This window comes from Entelurus aequoreus, linkage group LG08 (genome assembly GCF_033978785.1).
Source record: "Entelurus aequoreus isolate RoL-2023_Sb linkage group LG08, RoL_Eaeq_v1.1, whole genome shotgun sequence".
In the NCBI taxonomy this organism is placed as follows: domain Eukaryota; kingdom Metazoa; phylum Chordata; class Actinopteri; order Syngnathiformes; family Syngnathidae; genus Entelurus; species Entelurus aequoreus.
This window is the reverse complement of record NC_084738.1, coordinates 27,638,140-27,660,933: the sequence shown is the minus strand read 5'-3', so window position 1 is coordinate 27,660,933 and position 22,794 is coordinate 27,638,140. Positions and strand designations below refer to the sequence as shown.

At 39.3% G+C, this 22,794-nt stretch overlaps 1 protein-coding gene across 2 annotated transcripts in view; it reads left to right on the top strand.

Annotated features, from left to right (window-relative positions):
• ubtd1b (ubiquitin domain containing 1b) overlaps positions 1-22,567 on the top strand; it is a 38,884-nt gene extending 16,317 nt beyond the window's left edge. For both annotated transcript variants that reach the window (XM_062056140.1, XM_062056139.1), the window contains 3 exons: positions 12,874-13,101; positions 13,176-13,333; positions 18,874-22,567. In XM_062056140.1, the coding sequence (XP_061912124.1) occupies positions 12,874-13,101; positions 13,176-13,333; positions 18,874-19,194 (707 nt within the window). In that variant the 3' untranslated portion in view covers positions 19,195-22,567. The remainder of the gene's footprint in view (positions 1-12,873; positions 13,102-13,175; positions 13,334-18,873) is intronic.
• The last annotated feature ends 227 nt before the right edge of the window (positions 22,568-22,794 follow it).

Sequence of the window (22,794 nt, the reverse complement as noted above, 5' to 3'; positions counted from 1 at the left end):
TGTGGATGGATCGGGTCGTTATAGACTGAAAGATGCATGTACGGTGGACCTCCTCGCTAGCATGGGAATACTTCGCGGGCTACATCGAGCAGCCTTTGTAGCAGCGGAGTCAAGTGCTAGCGGTGACCGCCAATGGAGACGACGTAAGCGGTGTGAGCGGAAGCAGAAGCGGGGATGCCGAGCGGGGCTAACAACAAAGGGAAAAGCTTACCAAAGAAGCGTGGAGTGTCTGGGTAAGAAGCCATTTAAACTAGAACTAGCCGGCGCCAGGCTGGATAATCCCTGCACACATAGCAATTCTCTTAGAATAAAACACAACTCACATAATGTTTTTTCTTTTGTGACCGTGTCAGAGGCAGTCATGCAATCTACTGAGGTGGCTAACTATGATGCGTTCAGTTTATCGCAACATCTAGCAAACAATCGGACAATTTCCGTCGTATCAATTCCTAGATATGGTCGAAACTATTTAAAGTGCACTACGCATAATAAACGCAACATTATTAATATTGCTACTTCGGATAATTTCAACAAACAATCCTCAAAACAGCCCACTACCTATAATATGGGCTTTTTAAACATAAGATCATTATCTTCCAAAACGTTATTAGTTAATGAGGTCATTAGAGACAACAAACTTGACGTCGTTGGTCTCGCCGAGACCTGGCTCAAACCAGACGATTTTTTTGCGCTAAATGAGGCATCTCCTCTTAACTATACCAATGCACATGTTGCCCGACCTCTTAAAAGGGGAGGGGGTGTCGCACTAATATACAATGAAAACTATAATTTTACACCTAACCTAAATAATAAATATAACTCGTTTGAGGTGCTCAGTATGAGGTTTGTCACACCGCTGCCTCTCCACCTGGCTGTTATCTACCGCCCCCCTGGGCCCTATTCGGACTTCATCAGTGAATTCTCAGAGTTTGTTGCTGATCTAGTGACGCACGCTGACAATATAATCATAATGGGGGACTTTAATATCCATATGAATACCCCATCGGACCCTCCATGCGTGGCGCTCCAGACTATAATTGATAGCTGTGGTCTTACACAAATAATAAATGAACCCACGCATCGCAACGGTAATACGATAGATCTAGTGCTTGTCTAAAGTTACGATACTCCCGTACACTAAAGTAATGTCCGATCATTACCTTATAAAATTCGAAGTTCTGACTCATTGTCAACAAACTAATAATAATAATAATAACTACTATAGCAGCCGCAACATTAATGCTGCCACAACGACGACTCTTACTGACCTACTGCCTTCGGTAATGGCACCATTCCCAAATTATGTGGGCTCTATTGATAACCTCACTAACAACTTTAACGACGCCCTGCGCGACACCATTGATAGTGTAGCACCGCTAAAGCTAAAAAGGGCCCCTAAAAGGCGTACCCCATGGTTTACAGAAGAAACTAAAGCCCAGAAATTATCATGTAGAAAGCTGCAACGCAAATGGCGTGCGACTAAACTTGAGGTTTTCCATCAAGCATGGTGTGATCGTTTAATAACTTATAAGCGCATGCTTACCTCAGCTAAAGCTAAATATTACTCAAATCTCATCCACCTCAACAAAAAATGATCCTACATTTTTGTTTAGTACAGTAGCATCGCTAACCCAACAAGGGACTCCTCCCAGTAGCTCCACCCACTCAGCAGATGACTTTATGAATTTCTTTAATAAGAAAATTGAAGTCATTAGAAAAGAGATTAAAGACAATGCATCTCAGCTACAACTGGGTTCTATTAACACAAATACGACTGTATATACGACGGATACCGCCCTCCAAAATAGTTTCTCTCTCTTTGATGAAATAACATTGGAGGAATTGTCAAAATGTGTAAATGGGACAAAACAAACAACATGTTTACTTGACCCAATTCCTGGGAAACTTATCAAGGAGCTTTTTGTATTATTAGGTCCATCAGTGTTAAATATTATAAACTTATCACTTTCCTCTGGCACTGTTCCCCTAGCATTCAAAAAAGCGGTTATTCATCCTCTACTCAAAAGACCTAACCTCGATCCTGATCTCTTGGTAAACTACCGGCCGGTGTCCCACCTTCCGTTTATCTCGAAAATCCTCGAAAAAATTGTCGCACAGCAGCTAAATGAACACTTAGCGTCTAACAATCTCTGTGAACCTTTTCAATCCGGTTTCAGGGCAAATCACTCTACGGAGACAGCCCTCGCAAAAATGACTAATGATCTATTGCTAACGATGGATTCTGATGCTTCATCTATGTTGCTGCTTCTTGATCTTAGCGCCGCTTTCGATACTGTTGATCATAATATTTTATTAGAGCGTATCAAAACGCGTATTGGGATGACAGACTTAGCCTTGTCTTGGTTTAACTCTTATCTTACTGACAGGATGCAGTGTGTCTCCCATAACAATGTGACCTCGGACTATGTTAAGGTAACGTGCGGAGTTCCCCAGGGTTACGCCGGATTGTAGTCAGCTGGAGGCGTGTCTTAATGAAATTAAACAATGGATGTCCGCTAACTTTTTGCAACTCAACGCTAAGAAAACGGAAATGCTGATTATCGGTCCTGCTCAACACCGACATCTATTTAATAATACCACCTTAACATTTGACAAACAAACAATTAAACAAGGCGACTCTGTAAAGAATCTGGGTATTATCTTCGACCCAACTCTCTCGTTTGAGTCACACATTAAGAGTGTTACTAAAACGGCCTTCTTTCATCTCCGTAATATTGCTAAAATTTGTTCCATATTGTCCACAAGCGATGCTGAGATCATTATCCATGCGTTCGTTACATCTCGTCTCGATCACTGTAACGTTTTATTTTCGGGCCTCCCTATGTCTAGCATTAAAAGATTACAGATGGTACAAAATGCGGCTGCTAGACTTTTGACAAAAACAAGAAAGTTTGATCATATTATGCCTATAATGGCTCACCTGCACTGACTTCCTGTGCACCTAAGATGCGACTTTAAGGTTTTACTACTTACGTATAAAATACTACACGGTCAAGCTCCTGCCTATCTTGCCGATTGTATTGTACCATATGTCCCGGCAAGAAATCTGCGTTCAAAGAACTCCGGCTTATTAGTGATTCCCAGAGTCCAAAAAAAGTCTGCGGGCTATAGAGTGTTTTCTATTCGGGCTCCAATACTATGGAATGCCCTCCCGGTAAAAGTTAGAGATGCTACCTCAGTAGAAGCATTTAAGTCTCATCTTAAAACTCATTTGTATACTCTAGCCTTTAAATAGACTCCCTTTTTAGACCAGTTGATCTGCCGTTTCTTTTCTTTTCTTTTCTACTCTGCTCCCAACCCGGGGTGGACCGCTAGCCTGTCCATCGGATGGGGACATCTCTACGCTGCTGACCCGTCTCCGCTCGGGATGGTTCCTGCTGGCCCCACTATGGACTGGACTTTCGCTGATGTGTTGGACTTTCACAATATTATGTCAGACCCACTCAACATCCATTGCTTTCGGTCTCCCCTAGAGAGGGGGGGGGGGGGGGGGTTACCCACATATGCGGTCCTCTCCAAGGTTTCTCATAGTCATTCACATTGACGTCCCACTGGGGTGAGTTTTCCTTGCCCGTATGTGGGCTCTGTACCGAGGATGTCGTTGTGGCTTGTACAGCCCTTTGAGACACTTGTGATTTAGGGCTATATAAATAAACATTGATTGATTGATTGATCTTATTCGTAAATAACCTTCACCCTGTTTACAAGGACGTCACATTATGTTAATTAGGGTCAGGCTTATTTCCTAAAAGTTTGCAACTATTACCTACAGTATATGCTTTCCTCCATGCAAAACACTCAATTCAACAAGTTTGCTTTTCAATGTAATTTTCAACCTGGAGGAGGGGTCCCTACATCAGCAGTCCCTTTTCAAGGTTTCTTCTTTTTCGGCAGTTTTCTCTCGTTGGCCTTTTAATCAATTAGGGTTGACTCATTTTGAGTGCAAATGTAGCATCAAATAGTGCTAAATTTACTTAAAATTATTGTATGAACACATGCAACATATTTTTTAAAATTACCTATAATTCATAATACTTTATATACATATGTATATTTATTATTACACTTTCGTGCAGCTGGGATAGGTTCCAGCACCCCCGCGACCTCGTAAGGGACAGGCGGTAGAAAATGGATGGATGGATGGACTATTAGTACAGTCCAAAATACGGTGAAACCTAAACGTTAGAATTTAATTGGTTCTTGAACATGGTTCGTAAACCGAAAAGTTGGTATAGTGAAGCAGAGGTACCCGTAAGAATAATTGTGTGAATGCTCCAAAGCATTCACACACATGGTTTTTAATAATTGTTTTTTTCCTTGACGAATGACCCCATTTTAGTAAAAAAGTGCACACTTTGAAGGTGTGTGTGTTTATACATATTTATATAATATATTAATATCTATATATTAATATCTATAATATTTAATCATATTTAATAATTATAATTAAATATGATGTATATATATGTGTATGCGTGTGTATATATCAGTGGCGTGCAGTGAGGTTCATGTCAGGTGAGGCACTGACTTCATCACAGTCAGATTTACAAACATATGAACCCTAAAGAGTATCTTATTCACCATTTGATTGGCAGCAGTTAACGGGTTATGTTTAAAAGGTCATACCAGCATTCTTCCCTGCTTGGCACTCAGCATCAAGGGTTGGAATTGGGGGTTAAATCACCAAAAATTATTCCCAGGCACGGCGCCGCTGCTGCCCACTGCTCCCCTCGCCTCCCAGGGGGTGAACAAGGGTTTGGGTCAAATGCAGAGGACAAATTTCACCACACCTACACTGTAAAAAAAAAAGACATTTGAGAAAACGCAAATTTTCAAGGCAACATGATGCAACAAGATTTTTGCGTTTTCTCAACTTTTGACTACTGCTAACCAGACACTGTTTTGGTACACTGTAAAAAATTATTATAGTTTTTAAGTTAGTCAGACTCCGAAATAAGGTTTCACTATGTTTAACTACCAAAACAGTTTCTGGCCAGCAGTAGTCAAAAGTTGAGAAAACGCAAAAATCTTGTTGCATCATGTTGCCTTGAAAATTTGCGTTTTCTCAACTTTTTTTTTTTTACAGTGTAGTGTGTGTGTGACAATCATTGGTACTTTAACTTTACACTTACAAACTGTAGCACACAAAAAAGCACATTTAATTAAAAAAAACGTTATTATGGTCTTACCTTTACTTATAAGTGCGGGAGCAGTGGTGTTCGTGTTGGAAGAGTCGTGAATGAATGAAATATGAAATCCGCGCAGCAGTCTGCAGGTGTACCTAATGTTGTGTCCCTGTTCACGGCTCCTCCGGCGCGCTGCGCGAGCATTGTTGTTTTTGCACTTTTTGGCTTCTTGTTAAGTGACTTTTTTTGGGTGGATTCGGTCTTGCACGTGGAGGGTTTGGGTGTGGGCTTTGGTTGGTGTGGCGCTCCCGTCGGGAGGAGCATTCTGCGGCGGAGGTGCTTGGCACCAGGAGGCGGGGTTATGAGACGAGCCTCCAGTTTTATGATCGCTCAGCACAAGAAATACGTTACACACATACAGTTGTTGACAAAATACACTGTACATTATATACCTCAGCTAACTAAACTATGGAAATGTATAATATAATTCATATAGCAATACAGTCTCACTGCACAGCAGGCCAGCAGTTAGCCGAGTCATTGTGCACAATCCATGTTGAGGCACAAATCAGTGACGTGCCTCAACTGGCTGCTGATCACCGCACCGTCTCTTCTCAGTATTTGAACGGCAAATGTGAAAATAAAAATAAAAATAATCTAAAACTGGTGAAGTTAAATGGAAAATAACTTTAGTATAATCACTGGATACATATAACAATTTAATTAATTTTTTTTCTTTTAACTTTTTTTTTCTTTCCATGATGGCAGGTGAGGCCGTGCCTCCCCTGCCTCTAGTGACTGCACGCCACTGGTATATATGCTGTATGTGTATACGTGTGTATATATGCTGTGTGTACATACATGTGTATATTTGTATTTATACATACAGTATATATGTGTATATATATATGTGTGTGTGTGTATGTATGTATGTATATATATATATATATATATATATATATATATATATATATATATATATATATATATATATATATATATATATACTGTATATACTAGGGGTGTAACGGTACACAAAAATTTCGGTTCGGTACATACCTCGGTTTAGAGGTCACGGTTCGGTTAATTTTCGGTACAGTAAGAAAACAACAAAATATACATTTTTGGGTTATTTATTTACCAAATTTGTAAACAATGGCTTTATCCTTTTAACATTGGGAACACTATAATAATTCTGCCCACATTAATCAACATTAAACTGCCTCAAGTTGAGGCTCAGATTAAATAAAATGACAAAACTTTTCTTCTACATATAAAAAGTGCAACATTAAACAGTTTCAAGTCAATTCATCATGCTTAATTTATTACAGCATTTGGGAAGCCTGTATTTGATTTTTATTATATAAATGTTATATTTTTATCAACATGTGATAGCGGGGACCCTGCCATTCAAAACTAGGCTGCTGCATTACTAACGATTAATGTAACTATAGCTGAAAAAATAGTACAATAGCAATAGGAGAGACTATTCATCCCTGAACACCATGGAGTTCATGTAGGCACACACACACGCACACACCGCAAAATGAGCTAACCTTACGCTAAAAGCTAATTAGCCTTCACCTCAAGCCAGGACTGCGAGCGAGCTGAGCTGCAGTTTAAGTTTCTAGAAGGTCGACGGGCTCATAGTGATGTTACTAGTAGTTGACTGGGAGGTGGTTATTATCATTTGGGGACGGCGTGGCGAAGTTGGTAGAGTGGCCGTGTCAGCAATCGGAGGGTTGCTGGTTACTGGGGTTCAATCCCCACCTTCTACCATCCTAGTCATGTCCGTTGTGTCCTTGGGCAAGACACTTCACCCTTGCTCCTGATGGCTGCTGGTTAGCGCCTTGCATGGCAGCTCCCGCCATCAGTGTGTGAATGTGTGTGTGAATGGGTGAATGTGGAAATACTGTCAAAGCGCTTTGAGTACCTTGAAGGTAGAAAAGCGCTATACAAGTATAACCCATTTATCATTATCATTATCATATTTGGGAAGAGTCCGCTGCCTTATGCTCACCTGCTAAACATCTATCTGCTCGACGCTGAAGCACTGACGACATGCGCTCTGAATACGCACTGCTGATTGGCTGTTAGCGCTCCGAATACGCACTGCTGATTGGCTGTTACCGCTCTGTTGTAACCAATCAGATGGTTGTGTGGGTGGGACAATGCTGGGTGCTGAGACAGAGGCAGAAGGAGCAAAGCAGCTTGTTATGCTTGTTTAGCTTAGAAACTCGTTCGGTTCACCTGCGAACCGAACCGAAACCCCCAGTACCGAAACGGTTCAATACAAATACATGTACCGTTACACCCCTAATATATACACATGTACTAGGGGTGTAACGGTACACAAAAATTTCGGTTCGGTACATACCTCGGTTTAGAGGTCACGGTTCGGTTCATTTTCGGTACAGTAAGAAAACAACAATATATACATTTTTTGGTTATTTATTTACCAAATTTGTAAACAATGGCATAACATACATATACACACAGGGTCCATTGCCAGGGTTAATGTGGTCAACATATATAAAATAAAAACTAAATAAGATAAGGCTCAGAATGGTTTCTTAACATAACTTTTCTACATATAAAGTGCTTTTTTTGATTGATTGATTGGGACTTTTATTAGTAGATTGCACAGTACAGTACATATTCCGTACAATTGACCACTAAATGGTAACACCCCAATAAGTTTTTCAACTTGTTTAAGTCGGGGTCCACGTTAATTAACATTAAACTGCTTCAAGTTGTTGCTCAGATTAAATAAAATGACAAAACTTTTCTTCTACATATAAAAAGTGCAACGTTAAACCGCTAACTTGGCAGTAAGAGGTGGGAGCTGTTTGCTCGTTTTTATCTTTGTTGAAGCGATGTTCACTTGGGGGTGGTGCCGCTTCAAATGGGTTAGCATGTTTGACGTGTTGGCAGAAGCATGCCTTACCACTGCTGAACAATGTCGGCAAACCTCCGTCCTCCATTGTTGTATCACACCGCGCAGCCGAAGTGTTCCCAAACGGGAGATCTTAACGAGGCAGGAGGGTCTTCCAGCTCTGGCTTTTATATGTTGTTGTAGCCCAGTCGCTGCTAGCATGCCGTGTGTTGGGCCTCAGTGTGCATTGGTTACACAACGTGCGCTACGCTACTTAATATGTCCATGTGGAAACTCGTTCGGTACACCTTCGAACCGAACCGGAACCCCCGTACCGAAATGGTTCGATACAAATACACGTACCGTTACACCCCTAACATGTACATACAGTTAGGTCCATAAATATTTGGATATTGACACAATTTTTAGTATTCCAGCTCTGTACAACACCACAATTGATTTGAAATGAAACAATCCAATATGTGCAGACTTTGAGCTTTAATTTGAGGGTATTTACATCCAAATCAGGTGAACAGTGTAGGAATTACAACACATTTTATATGTGCTTTCCACTTTTTAAGGGACCAAATCCTTTGCAGTCAATGACAGCCTGAAGTGTGGAACCCATAGACATCACCAGACGCTGGGTTTGGTCCCTGGTTATGCTCTGCTGGGCCTCTGCTGCAGCTGTCTTCACTTCCTGCTTGTTCTTTGGGCATTTTCCCTTCAGTTTTGTTTTCAGCAAGTGAAATGCATGCTCAATCGGCTTCAGGTCAGGTGATTGACTTGGCCATTGCAGAACATTCCACTTCTTGCCTTAAAAAACTCTTTGGTTGCTTTCGCAGTATGCTTCGGGTCATTGTCCATCTGCATTGTGAAGCGCCGTCCAATGAGTTTTGAAGCATTTGGCTGAATATGAGCAGATAATATTGCCCGAAACACTTCAGAATTCATTCTGCTGCTTTTGTCAGCTGCCACATCATCAATTAATATAAGAGATCCAGTTCCACTGGCAGCCACGCATGCCACTACCACCACCATGCTTCACTGATGAGCTAGTATGCTTTGGATCTTGAGCAGTTCATTGCCTTTTCCATACTCTTCTCTAAGGCTGCAGCTAACGATTATTTTTCTATCGATTAATCTATAGATTATTTTTTCGATTAATCGGTTAATCTATAGATTATTTTTTCGATTAATCTATAGATTATTTTTTCCTTTTGCCGATTATTTTTTTATTCAAAATGAAGATGAAAAAATAAATGTAGGCCCGTTTTTTCAAAAGGCATGGCTTTTATTTACAAAAAAAAAGAAGTATGGCCACTCAGTCAACATTGACAACAACATGACTAAATATTCTGTAACAATGTAAACATTTAAAACTTTTAACATTTAACAAAATTAAAAGTAGCTTATTTGCTTTTTAATGTGCAAATATAAAAGTCAACATCCAGTGCAAATCTTAATATTCTGCAATAGTATAAGCATTTCAAAAGTAAAAGTATTGCTTATTTTGCTTTAAAATGTGCAAAAATAAAGATAAACATCCAATACAAAAAAGTGCAAAACGAAATATTCTGTAACAACAGTGTAAACATTTCAACAAAAGTGAAAGTATTGCTTATTTGCTAAAATGTGCAAAAATAAAGATACACATCCAATACAAAAAAGTGCCAATCTAAATATTCTGGAGCACTGTAAACATTAAATATTGCTTTTAAAATGTGCAAAATAAACATCCAGTCCAACACAGTACACAATAACCAATTCTACTCATTCCAGTGAGTGTCTAACAGTTGTAATGAAGAAATGTTAGCATGTCTACATGCTTTGGTTCTTTTCTTGTTTACAATATTCCCAGCAGCTGAAAATAGGCGCTCAGAAGGGGTCGATGTGGCTGGAACTGAGAGCTAATTAGCCTTCACCTCAAGCCAGGATTGCGAGCGAGCTGAGCTGCAGTTTAAGTTTCTAGAAGGTCAACGGGCTCATAGTGATGTTACTAGTAGTTGACTGGGAGGTGTTTATTATCATTTGGGGAGAGTCTGCTGCCTGATGCTCACCTGCTAAACACCTATCTGCTCCACGCTGAAGCGCTGACTACATGCGCTCTGAATACGCACTGCTGATTGGCTGATGATGCTTCGTGTGTACCAATCAGATGGTTGTGTGGGTGGGACAATGCTGCGTGTGTACCAATCAGATGGTTGTGTGGGTGGGACAATGCTGCGTGTGTACCAATCAGATGGTTGTGTGGGTGGGACAATGCTGCGTGCTGAGACAGAGGCAGACGGAGCAAAGCAGCTTGTTAAGACTTTAGCTTAGAAACTCGTTCGGTACACCCCCGTACCGAACCGAAAGCCCCGTACCGAAACGGTTCAATACAAAACACGTACCGTTACACCCCTAGCAGATACAAATGACACATTCATGTTTTTGTGTAATGATGACAACGTATGCTCGCGCGGACGATTGACTAGTTGATGGTTTTCTTTTCAAATGTTCGTTCATAGCCGTTGTGCTGCTATGATAGGCCATTTCCGCTCGACACAGTGTGCATACAACAACATTATTAGGCCGTTTATTAAAATACTCCCACACTTTTGGCATGCTTTTCCCCCCTCGCTCGCACCGCTCGCATCGTCTTCTTTGATCGTCTGCTTTGCGCTTCGCCATGACGGTAGTGTGACGTCATTATGCGACGCGTCGACGCACAAAAACGGCGTCGACGTATTTACGTAACCGATGACGTCGACTACGTCGACGCGTCGTTTCAGCCTTACTCTTCTCTTTCCACCATTTTGCTACAAGTTGATCTTTGTCTCATCTGTCCATAAGATGTTGTTCCAGAACTGCACAAGCTCTTTTACATGTTTCTTGGAAAACTCTAATCTGGCCTTCCTGTTTTTGAGGCTCACCAATGGTTTACACCTGGTGATGAAACCTCTGTATTTCCTCTGGTGAAGTATTCTCTTAATTTATGACTTTGACACAGATACACCTACCTCCTGGAGAGTTTTCTTCATCTGGCTAACTGTTGTGTAAGGGCTTTTTCTTGACAAGAGAGAGGATTTGTCTGTCATCCACCACACTTGTTTTTCCTGGTCTTCCAGGTCTTTTGGTGTTGCTAAGCTCAGCAGTGCATTATCTCTTTTTAAGAATGTACCAAACAGTTGATTTGGCCACATCTCATGTTATTGCTATCTCTCTGATGGCTTTGTTTAGATTTTCAGCCTAATGATGGCTTGCTTCACTGATAGTGACAGCTCTTTGGACTTCATATTGAGAGATGACCTCCCCAGATTCCAAATGAATATACCACACTTGAAATTACATCCAGGCTTTTTATCTGCTCTTTGTAAATGAAATAAATGAAAAAAACAAGGGAATAACACACACCTGGCCATGGAACAGCTGAGGAGCCAATTGTCCAATTACTTTTGGTCCCTTAAAAGGTGGAAAGCACATATAAAATGTGTTGTAATTCCTACACCGTTCACCTGATTTGGATGTAAATACCCTCAAATTAAAGCTCAAAGTCTACACTTAAAGCACATATTGTTTCATTTCAAATCCATTGTGGTGTTGTACAGAGCTGGAATACTGAAAATTGTGTCAATGTCCAAATATTTATGGACCTAAATGTATATATACATATACATACACACATATACACACACACACACACATATATATATATATATATATATATATATATATATATATATATATATATATATATATATATATATATATATATATATATATATAAATACATATATACGCATGTATATACACATACACATATATACTTTTTGATGCAGTACCGCCTGAGGGATCGAAGGTCCGTAATATCATCGCTTACGTGCAGTGATTTCTCCAGATTCTCTGAACCTTTTGATGATATTACGCACCGTAGATGGGGAAATCCCTAAATTCCTTGCGATAGCTCCTTGAAAAATGTTGTTCTTAAACAATTTGCTCATGCATTTGTTCACAAAGTGGTGACCCTCGCCCCATCTTTGTTTGTGAATGACTGAGCATTTCATGGAAGCTGCTTTTACACCCAAACATGGCACCCACCTGTTCCCAATGAGCCTGTTTACCTGTGGGATGTTCCAAAATAAGTGTTTGATGAGCATTCCTCAACTTTCTCAGTCTTTTTTGCCACATGCGCCAGCTTTTTTGAAACATGTTGCAGGCATCAAATTCCAAAAGAGCTAATATTTGCAAAAAATAACAAAAGCTTTCCAGTTCGATTGTTAAGTATCGTGTCTTTGCATCGGCTTGTGTCCCGGTAGTAGCTTCTCCTTCGCTGTAATATAGGTCCGTTGTGGCATCATTTTTTATCTCATCACAATTAAAGACTTGCTGCAGAACCAAGTCCCCTTCGCTGTTAAAATCCTCAAACTGAAGGACCATAAGCCGTAGGCTAACTAGCTAAAACGCTAGCTCAAAGCCCAAACCCAAAGCTATACATCGACACTGTGAGAGTTTGGACACATTTAAAGCATTTCTGATTGCACAAAGTGATCACTAAGACAGGCTGATACTGTTCTGACCGGCGCAAGGTACGACAGATGTGAAAATAAACATGTCAGAAGGGGCAATCACCTTGAAGCTCTTTGTAATGGCTGCGCCCGTGTGTACAGGATGTAAAAAGGATGTGACATAGGGGGCCCCACCTCTTCAAATTGGGTGTGCCCGAGTGTACAGGAAGCGATGTCATCAAAATGGCAGCACCCGATGATTTCAGGAAAAATGAATGAATGAAGCATTCGTACGCCGAGATGTGTGTGTGTGTGTATATTTTTTATTTTTTTGTTTAATTATGTATTTATTTGTTGTTGGCAGGACGTAATGAGCCGCTAAAGAAAGATCGACCCAAGTGGAAGTGCGACTATCCCATGACCGAGGGCCAGCTGCGGAGCAAGCGGGATGAATTTTGGGACACGGCGCCCGCTTTTGATGGCCGCAGAGAGATCTGGGATGCCTTGAAAGCCGCCGCTGTGGCTCTGGAGTGTAACGACCATGAGCTGGCCCAAGCGATAGTAGATGGTGCCAGTATCACCCTACCACACGGTGGGCACCAAAGAGCATAATGCACTGAAAACCTGTCAATGCAGTTGAAACAATCTGACAACTCATTTTTCTAGGTACTCTGAGGGAGTGTTATGACGAACTTGGCAACCGCTACCAGCTGCCCGTCTACTGCCTCGCTCCGCCGGTCAACCTGATCTCAGAGCGCAGCGACGAGGACAACAGCGACAGTCCCCAGCTTCCTGCAGCACATAAGAAAGAATTTCAGCTGAAGGTACAGAAGCAAACTCCTAAATGACAGACTACTCCCAATGTATTATTTTCATTTCAATAAAAGTTATTACCTCTATTAAGGAGAAGCAGGCTGCTTGTAGTGTCCTGTCTTGCAAGGGCCGCACCTCTCCCTGCATGTTCCCTTGTTTATTGTGGCAGTTTAGAACATTCATTCAGCATGACAGCTGACACAGCTGTTGAAAGAGTTGCATAAAAACTTGTTCAGACTATCTCCCATGTGTAATTTTAAATGTAAGTAACGCTGAAAGTCTTTTTTTTTTTTTTTAATTTTCAGGTTATTTTGAAATCCACTGGTACAGCCTGATTTAAAACATGACTTCCACCTCCATTTTGTATTTTACGGTTTTCTGTTATGCAAAATTTACTTTTTTAATGAAGTTCTAACAAATATATTAGGGCTGCAACTAACGATTAATTTGATAATCGATTAATCTGTCGATTAATAATCGATTAATAATCGGATAAAGGAGACAAACTACATTTCTATCCTTTCCAGTATTTTATTGGAAAAAAACCAGCATACTGGCACCATGTTCTGGACATTGGGGGTGCAGCATACACCAATAATAACACAGAAATGTAACTCAGCAGAACTGAATCAGATATTGTACACGTTTCTGTTGTGAATAATAAAGGATTCATTTTAGGCTGCCTCTAAATAATAGCATGAAATATTCCAGCACCTTCATAACGTTTAGTTATACTAAAGCGTCACTCAAATCTAAATATATTTATATAGCTTTATTGGCCCGGCTACATTGATCCATTATGAAACCAACCTGAGATATTTCTGTCCGTTACGTTTATTTCGAAATTGGTAACCGTGCGTTTTCTCTCTCAAAACGGAGTCAAATGTGCCGGAGACACATTAACAGCCCCGCGTTGCAACAAAGGCATAACTTTAACGTTACTCACAAAAAAGCTGAACTCATGAATGCCTGTTGCCACTATGGACTTAAAAAGTTACGTACTGTGAGTTCCCTTCATCCATGGCTCCAACATGTTTCCTTTTCAGGTGCTCCTGAAGCAATGTTGTACTTCTGTGCCATTTTGCAGGAAACGGTCTTCTTTGAAGTCTTTAAAGTAAAGTGTCCCCACAATTTTGACGACTTAGGTCGTACACTTTTCTCCATTGAAGCAATAACCTCAAGATGTTTTTCTGCTGAACTATCCGTACGGTTTACCTGCGCCATTTTTCGAATGTTTCCAGACGGCGTAGTCACGTGAGCTGCACATGACACATCATTGGCTAGCTTACGCCACCTCATGAGACAAAGCCTCAGTGCCGCCCTGGCGCTGTTTTGTACTGTTTTTGTACTTACTTTGATTATTGTTTCTCAGCTGTTTGTAAATGTTGCAGTTTATAATAAAGGTTTATAAAAAAAAAAAAAAAATTTTTTAAATAAAATAAAAAAAGCCTCTGCGCATGCGCATAGCATAGTTCCAACGAATCGATGACTAAATTAATCGCCAACTATTTTTATAATCGATTTAATCGATTAGTTGTTGCAGCCCTACTATATATATATATATATATATATATATATATATATATATATATATATATATACAGGTGTATATATAGCCATAATTTTGCCATTGTCTTGGTACCTTCATGATTCAAGCAACAAGGCTAGCTCTTAGGCAACATACTTCTAATACACTCCTGTGGAACATCTTAAGTAGAGGGGTGCAACGCTTAGACAGATATCGCCGATAAAATTTGTTGGTGACGTAATTTCTCGTGTTCTTCTGCAAAGGAGCTAGTCAGCGCGGCCACTCGCAACAACATCGCAAGTGAAAACATATAATGTGTGAAAACGTTTCTTGCTCATTTTGCAAAGTGGATCTTGTTTTTTTATGGCAGTATATCTGTGATACGGGAGCATTTAAAGCAGAGGCATGCTGTCGGACATCTCGAGCACCGCTTCTCAAACTTTTTTCACCAAGCACCACCTCAGAAAACACTTGGCTCTCCAAGTACCACCATAATGACCAACATTAAAATACAGTAGCGTAGTAGGTCTAAATATAAAATAAAAACAGGTCAGAGGTTTTACTTAACAAGGATATTTCATATTTTTGGCCACCATGACATTGCACAGAGTTTGAACAGTAGATGGAGCCCACGTTACACTACAGTCAGAGTCGTGTATAAAAAGTATGGTCAACCCGGGATCAGGCAATCTCCTCAATGATTGGTCAAAAGGCACTCACATGACTACAAGGCGCCATGACTACTACCAACTTGGAGCTGGTGCTGTGTGTTTGCGGCGCTTCCACGTTAGTTTTTCGACGTGTATAAATGCCCTGTTGTGCAGCATGGGGCTACTCCATTCCCGAGAATTGTGGAAATCTTTTACATCGCTTTCTCCACAACCCGGATAGAAGACAAGTATGAGAAGTGAAGGTTTGCGAACAACACTGGAGAGCCACCGATTACAGCGTCTTGTGTGAGGAAAACCACTCGACACAACGTCTGTTTGGTTAAGGAGAGAACACACAGAAGTTAATACAAATAATAACAGAGGAAATTAATACATTTAAGAGTTGTTTTGAAAATCTCAATAAAACTAAAATAATGCACTATGGTAACAATAAAAGAGAAAGTCAAACACAAATACAAATTGAAAGAGTAAAATAAAATCTCATTAAAAATATAGAACATAAACCAGCAAGAAACACGTCAATAATGAATAAAGCTAAATATTTACTGGACAAAAAATCGCTCCATATTCTATACTGCTCACTATTGTTCCCATATCTGAGTTGTGCAGAAATATGGGGAAATAATTACAAAAGTACACCTATTCACTTAGCATATTACAAAAAAGAAAGATCTGTTGGAATAATACATAATGAGTGATACATACAGTGATGCCAGCCACCACAGTTGACATACTTCACACAAAAGTCACAATTTCTCTGTGATTGTTGGTCCAAAGCAAATGAAGATTTGGGCAAAATGAGGCTAACAAGTACATTTTTGGTTCTGTGTATTTTTTTATGCTTACTGCATCGTCGGGTGCGTGTTTAAAGCCTGCTGGTCATAAAACATTGCAGGAATGCAGCAGCAGAGTGTGTCAAATACGACCGGAAAATTATACTTTCACGAAATAAAAACATGTTTTATTGTAACTTTATGAGCTGGAGTATGTTTAGAACTATACATAGTTGTTTTATTTTGGTTTATTTCGTCTGAAAATATAACGTCAAAACAGAAATTGCATGCATCCAAACACAGCCGCACATGTCCTTGGTAGCAGTCATGGCGCCTGTTGTTTAGTTGGCCATACTCTTTGTACACGCCTCGGATTACTGTTTAAGAATCACTGATCTAGGGGATGCGATCTCAATTCTCTAAGATAGTTAGCTTGTTACGTTGCTAACTAGCTAAGTGAGATGAAGTTATGTGAAAAATATATTCAACTGTCATTTTACTCAAAGTTTGCCAGCTAAACTTTTTCTATATCAATTTAAATACTTTTTTTATTTGTCAGAAACTTCAGTTGTGAAGCACCGTCAATATGCAGTGCAAAGAAGAATGGTCAATAAACGTAGATAAAACACTCACACGTGCACGCACGGATATTTAAATCTATAAAATCTATTTAGATAGCTAAACTGTTCAGAGTTAATCATGTCTATTAGATTGCTAAACATGCCAGGACCTAATCAATAATCAATATTATATCTGTGTGCAGATTTTCAAACACATCACCACAAAATGCTGGTTCCTTTTTGAGCAAGTTTTAGCTTTGGTGTTTTTTATTGCTGCTATTTTTACTGTCCTTTGTTTTCATAAAAAAGGATACTTTGTTTTTGTCAGCATGGAGACTGTCTTTGCTTTTCTATAGACAAGGTTAATAGTTATTTTGTTTTTGAAACACCCGAATGAGCAGCACAGTTACAGTCTAAATAAATATTTTTGAATTACCGGTAGTCATTTTTCTCAGGTAGCACATGGCAAGAATATATTTTAAAATGTAAAAGCAGATGGGTAAATTAGAGCCACTAAATGAGTTTATGCTTCATAATCCGATTAGTCGACTAATCATTAAGATAATCGATGACTAGTCAACTATCAAAATAGTCGTTAGTTCCGAGGCTGGAAAATACAGTCATAAAAATGTTTTAAAATGCCATCATCACGTTTCTGCCATAACTAAATTTGCCATTGCGTATGTATTTTCGCCCCAAAGTATGTTGGTACAATTTGAAGCGAGTGTGAACAATGTTATTAGCGTATTGTACATATTTTGCAAGCTAACTCTGCTAATTTAAGTTTTAAGTTTTTAATTTAAGTATCGACGCCGCAATGTATGAGTGCACAATATTCCCATTGCAAGGTCCTGCAATATTGGAGACAAATTAACTCCACATGTGCACCTTTTAACACACTTGGGCAGATAATAAAAACTTTTGTCTTCTGAATTCCATTTCAAGATAAAGTACACGTCACTGTATATGGAATAACTCACTAGTATTTGCTGCAGCGATCCGGCGGAGATGTACTGTTTCGCTGTTCCCTGTATCTGCATGGTGTCTTTTGCAAGTGACCACACGTGCTCTGTGTGACCTGCAATGTGACTCCACGCACCTCATTGCGGATTCCGGCAGGCGATAGCAATCGGGGTAATCAATCGCAGCTACTGGCAGACAAAGACTGTTTAAAAGCAGCGCAACAGTTATTTTGGCTGGTGAGCAATGAAACTGGATGAAGAGGACATATCCTCTAAAGCCACGAAACAAAAAGTTATAATTAACGTTCGACTGCCTCTTCACCATTCTTTTAAGGGCCGGGCAATAACAACAGTATTTTATATGAACTTTAAATATCGTTACATCCCTACCGTGTATCAAAAATAATGCTCGACTGTCCAGTTTGTCGAGTCAGGACTCGACCGAACACATAAACACGTCAAACAGCGTCTGCAACATCTCAATGTTTTTATGGACATTCTGAGGGTTTGAGGATTAGCTTGTGTCAATCTCTGAGCGGCGCTTAAACATGTACTTCAACTTTCTAATCAAAACTTATGTTTGTTTCTTATGTAGAAGCAGGAACAACAACGTATAACAATATATCAACTCTTTATTGCTCAAATGGCACAACCCTATTACAAATATTACTTCAACCGGCAGTGAAAAGGCTTGTAATTCAAGGTATGCTTGCAAATAAAAGTATAACAAAAAGCTGAGAGACAGCTCGTATATAAAAATTGCTCCTTAGTTGGGGTACTCACAAATTGAGGTACCACTGTATAATTTTTTTCCAATATCGTGCAGCTCGACCGTGTGTCTCAGAGCAGTCCTTGTGGTTTTCCATAGTGCTTCATAAGACTTTGGCAACAAAGCACGCTCTCGTGCCATTGTGGAGAAGTTTTAGTATATGGGCTCTGTACCGAGGATGTCGTAGTGGCTTGTGCAGCCCTTTGAGACACTTGTGATTTAGGGCTATATAAATAAACATTGATTGATTGATATAGTAACTCATTCACTGCTCCCTCTTTGCTGCAGGTTCGCCTTTCCACGGGTAAAGACCTTCGCCTCAGCGCCAGCATGACGGACACTATTGGTCAGCTAAAGAAGCAGTTGCAGGCCCAGGAGGACATAGACACCGTCCACCAGCGCTGGTTCTTCTCAGGCAAACTTCTCACGGACAAGACGCGGCTGCAAGACACAAAGATCCAGAAGGACTTTGTGATTCAGGTCATTGTCAATCCTCAGGCTCTCCCCAAGATGTCTTCCGCCAGCAGCAGTCAGCAGCAGCCCTGCATCGGAATAGCTGAGGTCAGAGAGGAGGTAGAAGCTGACTGTGGAGGTACGACGCCACATTAGGGAAACATTTGATTCTATCATGGATCCAGACCACCATACTACACATGCATCTGCCTTTTTATCTGCTCTAAAGCTTACCAGGTGCCAATGGAAAACACAAGGAAGTGTTTTTGTGGACATATTGACACCACAATCTTCCTTTGCAAGGGAACAGCAACAATATCTTTATCCTTTTCTTTCATTGTCGTGGAAAAAATGTTAATGGCGCATTTTTTTTTTTTTTTTTTGCACATTTGAAAATGTTTTACTAGTTGACGTCGCTGCTTCTACGGGGCAAGACAACAAAATATAGTCCCTCCAGGAATTTGCGATGTCGCATTTGCACCAATTCACGCAAATTATGTGCGGCTTTACAACTTTGTCCAATCCTTGCGAATTACACGCATATTTTAGTCAGTCATCGGCATTTTTGTCGATTTCAGTAGCGCCACATCATTTTATGCATCTCGCTAAAACCTAGAAATGTGTGTCAATAGGGCGTTTTGTCATTTTTGCTAAATGTATTTCAGTTATGTCCGAAAAAATTGTTGCATTCAACCGCAGTTTTTTGTAGCCCAATATTATTTGATGCAAAAACTTATTCTACATTTTTTTTTTGTCATTGAAACCAATTTTCTAAACCTGCTTGTCACCTTGACTTATGATTGCAAAGCAATTTTTCCATTAGTTTGTTGGCATACAATACGACAATAATCGAATGAAAGGGGCAATTGCATAATAATATAATGATTATATATTTATATGGGGGCCTTTTGAGGTCAGCCCACGATGAAAATGAGTTGACACCCCTTGTCTAACCTATCACATGTGACCCAGCGTCCATTGTCTTCTTGTGTTGTCTAGACCAGGAGCAGCCACGTGTAATATCTCAACTCTTTATTTTCGTTACTCACAGCTCAGACTCACTGCGCTAAGCTTTTTGGGTAATGTAATATATAAACATTTAGCATAATCAATAACGTCCTCATTTCTGTGTTTGCATTGACAGAAATATTGACATGTGATGATTGCTAATTGCCCTTTATTTACCAATAAACATCTCAGCAGTAAATTGTTTGCCAATGTTCTCAATGAAAGCATTGTGTCGGAACATAAATGAAAGCACTTTGGACTTTAAAATATACGCGGACGACAGAGCAGACAGCAGACAATAAAGCAACCTTTAGTGGTGGTTGTTTTTATAACCGTTATTTGACAATGGGTTTTCGAGATATGTGCTTTACTGCCGTCTATTGTCTAACGTCAGTATTTGTTTTCCAAACGGTGCTCACATTTGTGAGCTTAAGGTTACAAACTTACAAGAACTCAGAAAACTTTGATAACAAATTCATAAAATCACAAGCTGATGCTATGTTATTGGAAAGTGTAAGCCTCAAACTAGCAACTTTACCTGCTAAATATGGCATTATAGGCCGCAACAGACGGGAAAAAAAAAAAAAATCCCGCAAAATCCAGGAGGGACTGAAAAAGATTTGAGAAAGATGGGTTGATTTCTCGGCCTTAGATCAGTCTAAGCTATGCTGCCTTTGTCATGATTTCTTGCTATGAAATCATTGTATGTGTGGAGGAATTTATAATATTGCATATCTTATTCAGGAACTGTAGTAGCTTATTCAGCAAATCAACTATACCTATCTATATAATGTTAACAGCTGCTGAGTCAGATGCTGATGCTACCAAAGGTCATTAAAAAAAATATTTTAATTTTTCCTCTCAACAAGTCCAGTAATTAATCCCTTTAATCCATCTCCATCTCCAGTGTAGAAAGTCTTTCCATTATTCATTACACAGAAGCCTTACAAGAACGTTTTATATAAGATAGGATTCAGAATTTGACTACATTTTCTAGATCAGTTAATCCGTTTTATTCTTAATGGGTATGAAGAATCTCTCAATGTTCTGAACTTCTATTTTGATTGGTGCAATTTACTGTCAAGCTGTCATGCTAGCAATATGTTAGAAGCACGCATGGCCTAATTATAGGGACTCCAGACAAATGCGGACAGCTACAAATAAATTTGGATGGCCACAAATAGATTGTGTGCTTCCAATTCACCCAAGCTCACATTCTAACACATCTGGTCTGCCAGAGAATAAAGACAGAACCGTAGGGGTAATACTCATTTAAAAGCACTCATACAGTAGGTGGCTGCGTCTTGTTTAGCGACCTGAGAAAAATATATTTGTATTCCTAAATGTATTTTTTTTGTCTTATTTTTTACTCCCTTTTTGGCAAATGCATCAAAGTCGATTATGCAAATGTGACGATGGCGTCGCCGCGTCACCCAAATAGATTGCAGTCCTGTGGGAAACCCTGAGATGAAATGGAGGCTTTAGTTCTGCTTCCTGTTAGCAGATGACAGTGGAACATTCTTAGAGTGACTTTAACTGGAAGGCAACATTTTTTTACCACCTCTCCCCTGTTTGCTACAGTAGCTGTAGCAACATCAAAGAGAATGAAAGAAGGAGCTTTATTGCTATCAAATAGCTATCAGGTCAATTCTTCAAGCTGGAAAAAAAGCCCTCATGTGACCACACTTGAACTTCAGAGTCAGTGCAATGCAAGTGTCGGACTCAATTTTCTACTTTTTTGCTGTGCAACATATAATGTAATGAATAATCTACCATTAACATGTCAGTACAATCTTGGCCACATCATGACTGTTTGTTTCTATTTGTGTCCTATTCAGCAATGCAGTGTTTCTGGGTATGTGTCTAGTTCTTACTCTGCTAACTTGAACACACATGTTCTCTCTATGTGCAATACATTATAGACATAGGCCACATATTTTGGTTTTTGATCCTGATTGTAGATTATATAGAACACTGTCTGTTAATGTGATTTATCCTTAATGCAGGAACAACAACTCTTCTATATGTTAATCATCCTGCCTGTTTGACATTTTGTATATTGTGCCCCAGGCCTCTTGTCCTTGCTCTTTTATCTTTTACAAATTAAATATCAGAAATACTAACATGTCTAACTTTGTTTTGTTTTGAGTTTTTGTGTACCAACACTTAATGTTTTTTTTTTTTTAAAGCCCTTTTGATATAATTTAAATACTGGTAATTAATTACTCATCTGCAAAAAATAGGACTTTAACCCGCTTTTCCACCTTACTTTGGATTAAATTTCACCAAAATTAACAATATCCGTATAACGTGACAAAAGTATTTAAAATCTTTTTTAGCTAATATAATTCAAAATACTGGCAGTTTATTCAAATCATATGAAAAAATTGTAATTTAAATGTATATTCAAACAAGAAAGGTTTTTTTTTCCTTTACATTATTGTCATTTTTTGTTTGTATTTTTTTAAACTTGTATTTATTTATTTTTTTTTGGGGGGGGGGTAAGTTTCTGTTTCTCAGTACCTGTATTATTTTTTCCCAATCAAATGAATAAAGAAATAAAAAAAAATGTATATTCAAACATTTTGTTTGACCTTTTTTGTTACCTTGATCACCAAAAAAAATTAAGCCTTTTAATCAAATAGATTAATTGTTTGTGTGTGTGTATTGTTGCGTCGACAGCTCTTCCTCCCAAGGAAGTCAAAGTCTGCTGTCCACTCCCAAGTTCTTTTAATGGCAAATAAGCTG